This window comes from Pinus tabuliformis, chromosome 9 (assembly GCF_031772625.1).
Source record: "Pinus tabuliformis cultivar Carrire ecotype Pingquan chromosome 9, CPIR1, whole genome shotgun sequence".
NCBI lineage: Eukaryota > Viridiplantae > Streptophyta > Pinopsida > Pinales > Pinaceae > Pinus > Pinus tabuliformis.
Window position 1 is genome coordinate 864,165,998 of NC_142307.1, and position 6,963 is coordinate 864,172,960.

Sequence of the window (6,963 nt, forward strand, 5' to 3'; positions counted from 1 at the left end):
TATAGGGTGTTTTATCTATAAATATACTGTGAAAGTATTGCACACCCTTAATCGTTCTATGCAAATCTGAATATTTCAACGGTTTCCTCTAAAGGCCATATATTGCAAGTTGAACTTGCCCTACAGGCAATAAATTCTATGTCGTTAAGAATCTATGTAGAACTAGTTCAGCAACTTCTTTAGTATTCACCTGTATACTGCCAAATGTCACAAGTTGTGCAAGAGTATTACTGGATATACAATGGAAATATACTTGCGCTTTTGGCATGGAGAGCCATAACAGAAAATGTATCGGCTGAAATCCTCAAGCCTCAAAGAGGAAGCACGAATGAACTGAATAATTAACATAATATACGAGATATTAAAGAATTACAATGATTTTCAGGACCATGTATGGACGCTGTAGAGCTCCCAGTAGGGAAGGTATCCCTGGGGGATTTCTGTACTTCAGAATATATACAATAAGCACACATCCTATGTAATCAAATAATATCAAGGAAGAAGAGACAAGACTAACAGCATTGCATCTGCCGGAAGCTTATTTCTTATGATTCAATTCAGCAAAGGAATAAGATAACTGCTGCATCTTCCGTACCACCTTCCACAATGGCAGTGAAAGGCATGCCAATACTACAGAACAAGTCAATACAATGAATGGGGCTTATGAAGTTCTAGAAAGGAGCAGTAGTGTCTGTACAGATTTAACTGTTGATGCAGGCCACAAATTTATTGTGAGGTGAGAAAAGAATGATGCATAGAATAATCTGCAGAGACTCTAAAGCAAGACTTTTTGAGTCAACGTGAAACTGCTGTAAGAAATTGGTCACTATACAAAACGCAAAAGGATATTACAATGGACACAAGTGTAAGAAAACCATCATTATAATTTTCCCTTCAACAATTCCCTTGATACTTGCTTATTTTCATAGATGCAACCTAGTAGGGGATTAGCATAAAAGTATTCCTCTGTTTTTGGAAATTCCCCAGGTTCTCGCCAGTACGGAGCTCCTGTCCTATTAGAATGAATTTCCCTAACATCATGCTCAAAGGTATCCCAAGAGATCATTCCTGATTCATACTCATCAATCAACCTGACCAAAGTTTGTCTGCATCAAATATCATAAAATTCAAAAAGTTAATGAAGCATAGATGTAGATTATTTAGTATCAAAGCTAAAGAACTGACTTTTAAACTCCAACCATTCCTATACCTGTCAGGACTGATTGTCTTCCTAAATCCTTGAAAACGCCTGTGGCCTTGGACAGCTTTGGCCATGTTGCCATCATATGTGTATACAAATACATTGCTTTCCAAAGCCATTATATAATCCAATCCTGCCAATCTATTTTGGAATTGTTTCATTGAGGCAAGCTCCTCCTCAGTTGCAAGAGTTGCATGTGAGTATACATTGGGAAAATGTCTCTTGAGGGATTCTAAACTGCCATTGCCAAAAAGTTTCCCTGCCACTATATAGAGTTTTGTTGCAGCTGGATAGCCCAATCCCTTCAGAAAAAGGCCTGTCTCATGAGGAGTAAGTGGACAACCTCCCTGCCTACGTCTTTCTTCCCCATCTATCTCTTTTTCCTTCCAATGTGGAACATCATATCGCATTTTTCTGAGCTCTTCTCCTTCCTCCAGTGCAAGCCCATGCGTGCATCCTGTAAATGCAAGCATATCCTGCTCATATCTAAACACAGCAAGAAAAGCAACAAGTTCATTAATCCCTAGTTCTAGAGCAATAACTAATGTGCCTCCTATTCACATTCGTTGACACTACCAATTTTAAACATGAGATACCTGAGATGGAGGGCAATGAAGGGTGCCTTTCCCTGAATTCTGGTGAGAAGAGTTCGTGCAAGTTTCTCAATAGGGTCAGCAAATTTTAGAGCTTCATAGTTGGCACGACAACGAATCTTCTGAATTGAATTAGGAAGGTCATTATTTGCAAGACGAGAATCAGCATGAGTGAAATATAGAACATTGTGCTTTTTTAGCAAAGGAAGCATCTCATGCTTGTAGAAAGATGCCTGTACAACAAACAGTGCACAATACTCTGTTAGCTGAAATACAACAGTAATTTGAACAAAAATTAGTGTATGGAAAAGGTTTCTTCCAAAACTTATCAAAAACTATGGACCAGAATAATGTTAGTGTCTAACACACCTTTGACCAAGACACTGGGGCCTTCTCCAATGGTTTCACATTTTTATGAGATCGTGGTAAAGACTCAACAATGCGCACATCTTCCTTTAGAACATTAATAAAGTGATGAAGATCAAAAATGTCTTTGAATTCACTGGATCATCACAGTAATTTAAAATTGATGTGAGATCTGACATTTTTCGTATTGTTGAAAAAGCATCATATAACACTAAACAGTACAAAAAGTAGGGATATTTTATTTTCCAAGGGAATAAATAACCCAATTCATGTCGCTTAGTAGAGAGATCGCATTCACCTTGGATCAGCCCAAAATGAACTGTTGTCCAAAGTCGGTATAACAAGTACGACATTCATAATCCTTGCAATGGCGACCATATCACAAATCTGCAGGATAGAAATTCTTTATTAAAAAACAAGAAAATATGCTCGAACCAACAGTTATAAAGCATGTTACAAGTACAAATTTTCATGCACTTACTCCTGTACGCATCTGATTCAATCCTCCGTTGGCCTTGAAAAGTATATAACCATTATGTCGCTCACCTGGTTCTGCAAATTAAAAAGTTTATTAAAGAAGTTGCAGTAAATTGCTTCCCTGAAAAGTAGGAACTGCAAAAGGGGGAGTCTTCGTTGACAAAAAAAAGTTGCCTACTATTGTGATGCCATGGACGATCAATGCATTTGACAAACTCTTTACTATCAGGCTTCGCCCACAGATTGTCTGTCAAGTGATAATCCTGGTTTCGAACAATTAGATATTTCAAAAATCATACTATATGACAGCCAATTCCTCAAAAGACAACAAAACTGCAATTAAAATTGCATATTCCAAATTTGAACAAATAATTTTTCTTTTCGAATTTCATCAATTCACCATGCCTACTTAACCATCCACCTCTAATATATTAGATGATCCATCAATATCTGTAGGAGGTTGAGTCTCCTCTGTCAACGCAAGATTCAGCCCTGAGCCTCCAACTGTCTTCAGGGACAAATATTGTGGAATGGCCTGCAAAATATGATGAAGTAGCAGAACAACCAGACTTTAGATTTTATCCTGTGCAAATTCTTTTGTATTGAATGAACGTATTCCACATATTAAACAAATTAAGAAAGTCTACATTTGCTGCCTACAATCTTAGATCTAAAAGAAGGGCTAGAAAAGTTTTTTAGGTACCTATGCCACAAAACTTTGTCATTTAGCAGAAGCATAAGTTGAATTAAAATCTGTTTTAGTATTAATAAGATACTAAAATACTTTGAGGTCACAGAAGAATGGTATAATACCAAATTCCATTATTGTTTCTGGGCAGTTAGGCAGATTGGTCGCACAAAATAGATATCAGAGAAATAAATATGAGAACGATACATTATCAGCTACTGCATGTTGAACAGATGAAGGAAAGAGAAAACAAATACAAGAACGGCATAATATAACAGTTACTGTATGCTCAGCAGACGAAGGAAGAGTAAAGCAATGTTCAAAGTTCAAACAGTAGTATTCACTAGTTAGAAGTTACAGAAGACTTGGCAAAATGATTTCGGTCAAGTGATTAGACACGCCAATGGCAAGCTGAGGATTAAGATGCCTTGAAGGGACACATTATACACTTAATGTCAAACCGAACAAACAGGATTGCTGCTTTTTGGGCACATACTACTGCTGAATACAGTATTCCTTCTGTTACCCCTCTACATTGGAAAGGGGTCCTCTTTGGCAATAACTGCGTGCTCTCACGGGCAGGAAGGGGCGAGTGGGATGTGATCAGACTGACAGGCATTTCAATTCTTAAAAAACGGACAGGATTGAACAACCTTTGACGAGACAATTGACCCAGTCCATCTAGGATAACTAATGGGTTTTAGAATCTAGATCAAAGTTGTCTATGCAACTCTCCATAAATATGGATACTTTAGGAAAGAAGTCTGTTATCTTGAAGATGCAGCCAAAGCAGACATGCTTGCCCTAATCGCTTATGTAGAAAGGAGAATCTGCATGTGTGATCTTTTGGCTTAATGATTGTACATTCTTTATGTGCTATTGTTTAGTAATTAAAATTCTGATGTGTTCAAAACACACACGATGCCTCCAAAGTAGAGAACCATTGCATCATTTTAGGATTTATGTTGAAATGAGCTTTTGTCTGCAGATGATTAGTCATTCTGTGCACCATCAGCAGCAACACTGGTTTCCGTTGCAAATTATTGAAAAACAGCCAAATTGCTCTTTGAAGCCGTACCCATTTGAGGAACCAGAAACTCATCACATAGAACGATAGGAATGGTGGTCCAATAAGAATAAAGACAAGGGTATTTAGGCCATTATTCACCTCAAGAATATGTCCAAACAGCGATACAATCAAGATTCAAAATCCCTACCTGCATTTGTTCTGTTTAGTATAGAATAATCAACAAAAAGATAAAAATAAAGAAATTTTGATGAGTTGCCAATAGGGGTCATCTTTCAGTGGCAAAAGGCAGTTGCATATCAGGCCACATTGGCGACCAACCTATTCGCACCAGTTGCAATGCTTCTCTTAGAGTAAAAGATATTAAAGAGGAAAAAAAGAACTGCTAAATAAGACGAAAACAATACCTGTCGAGGTCTGGGACTGAGCAATCCAACAGAACCAATCTTGACCAACATCAGAACCATCAAGAGGACACCAACACACAGAACATAACGCCTCAGACTCTTCCTGGAACCAAGCTTGAACATGCCCCTGACCAGGTTCCCAACGAAGAAATTCCACATGATGAAATATAATGCAATCTGAGCGAATCCGTGCCTCCTCCAATGTGCCCCTCCAGCAAGACGGTTATCATAGTCATCTGTCCCCGACCTGAAATAATTTAAGGCCTCAAGTGAATCTGAATCCACCAAATGTTTTAGAGAATTAGAACGCCTATGTCTGGGACTCAGCCCAGGGCTTCCCAGCAGAACTTGTGCAATGTCTCTCCCAGAGTCGGCAGTGAGACTCGAATCCCCGCGGCATGCAGCGACCCATCTGTTACCCCTTTCTGCCCAGCCAATCAAGAACTTGAGACTCACAGACCGCATTTTCACCAATGCCTTGGATTCTTCTAACTTCGAATCCCTAAACACGGACTGAACTAATCATTCCCCGTGTGTCTCAAAAAGCTATGAATGCAGGCAACAAGGAAAGTTTCCTGCTTTTTTTGTTTTTTCCCAAAGACTCCAAGGCCCATTAAGCTCCTACTTAAATTTTATAACAGATCTGTACATCGTAATCACATAGAATCTAAAGAAGAGAAACCTATGTCTAAATCCGTGCATCTCACAGCGGCATTTTATCAAACACTTAGGATCCATGGTAATTAATATTTGGGCTCCCTAAGAGTTTCGTTGGTGTGCCCGGATTTAGCAAAGATAGAACAAATTTTATGTTGGATTTATCAGCGGTGCCCTGTCGTTTTATGAACCGAACTAGAAACATGGGGCAAATGGGGAGAATTTTGGTGAGCAGGTGAGCATATTCATTGAGAAATGAATGTGACCAAGGTACAGATGGATACCTCCTGTACGAAGAATATGACCAGTGCAGCTTCCTTCGTTTTGATTGGTTGAAATCGATTAATTTTAATGGTGACCATGGATCCAATAATTTTTATAATATGTCGGTTATAAAGGTATCGACTGTCCTAGATTCCAACTCAAAGATTAACGTGCTTTTTAACCCTGCGATATGCGAAATGTATGCCATCACACCACTTCCCACGAACCTGAGCGATTCTCTGTTCAACATTACTAGGTCAAAGGTTAAAAAATTAGAAGTACATCAAAATTTAATATTATTGCAGTTTATTATTATCTTATTTATAATTAATGTTTTCTTTCTATTCATTTATCTCAATCACAATTTTGTTATTCTCAATTTACATATAGATTATGCCGTATTGAATTGAATCACATGTACATTTAATTTTGGAAAAGTTTTTTAGTCTAAATACAATTATAAATTTTAATTAAAAAAAATCTTTCCATTTAGATATAGATTTTATAAAAAATCTTTCCATTTACATATAGATTTTGTCTGTCAATTTTAGAAAAGTCTTTTAAATCTAAATATAATTATAAATCTTAATCAGAATTTAGTTAATTTACATATAGATTATGTTGGTCAATTTTGGAAAAGTTTTTTAAATCTAAACACAGTGATTTTTTGGGTCAATTTTGGAATTGAATCACATGTACATTTGATTTTGGAAAAGTTTTTTAAGTCTAAATACAATTATAGATTTTAATTAAAAAAAATCTTCTCATTTACATATAGATTTTCTCTGTCAATTTTAGAAAAATCTTTTAAATCTAAATACAATTATAAATCTTAATCAGAATTTAGTTATTTTCAATTTAGATATAGATTTTGTTGGTCAATTTTAGAAAAGTTTTTTAAATCTATGTACAGTGATTTTTTGGGTCAATTTTGGAAAAATCTTTCAAATCTAAAAACAATTATTATTTTTGGTCAATTTGGAAAAGTCTTTTAAATCTAAAAACAATTATTTATTTGTTTTGTAAGTTTTGTAGGACTTTCCTATTTTCGAGTTTTTAAATGTTCGTTATTCACCCTGTTTCGAGGAGGGTAGCAAAAGATTCGAACCCAAGATCTCCTGTTGAGCTATCCCACGTGAACCATCTAAATACAATTATAAATCTTAATGAGAATTTCGTTATTCTCAATTCACATATAGATTCTATCCTATTGAATCAAATGCCCAGTGAATTTTGGAAAAGTCTTTAGGTCTAAATAGAATTATAAATTGAGATTTGTTAAA

General features: G+C 36.2%; 1 protein-coding gene across 1 annotated transcript; it reads right to left on the minus strand.

Moving 5' to 3' along the window:
- Window positions 1–329: 329 nt before the first annotated feature.
- LOC149151511 (O-fucosyltransferase 19-like) lies at window positions 330–5,760 on the minus strand. The gene is made up of 9 exons (XM_089439558.1): window positions 4,760–5,760; window positions 3,059–3,172; window positions 2,816–2,900; window positions 2,642–2,712; window positions 2,459–2,547; window positions 2,164–2,296; window positions 1,798–2,027; window positions 1,211–1,687; window positions 330–1,106 (listed from the first exon to the last, which is right to left on the minus strand). Exons 1-9 carry the CDS (start codon window positions 5,222–5,224, stop codon window positions 881–883), a joined length of 1,890 nt encoding a protein of 629 aa, XP_089295684.1. The 5' UTR covers window positions 5,225–5,760; the 3' UTR covers window positions 330–880.
- Window positions 5,761–6,963: the final 1,203 nt, after the last annotated feature.

What these genes read in the sequence shown, in the direction of transcription:
- LOC149151511 (XM_089439558.1), bottom strand. Translation starts at nt 5,224, where the DNA reads ATGCGGTCTGTGAGTCTCAAGTTCTTGATTGGCTGGGCAGAAAGGGGT. An exon ending in TCGTCCATGGCATCACAATA is followed by an intron (nt 2,713 to 2,815) that starts GTAGGCAACTTT and finishes TTTAATTTGCAG; the next exon opens with AACCAGGTGAGCGACATAAT. An exon ending in TCATTTTGGGCTGATCCAAG is followed by an intron (nt 2,297 to 2,458) that starts GTGAATGCGATC and finishes GTGATGATCCAG; the next exon opens with TGAATTCAAAGACATTTTTG.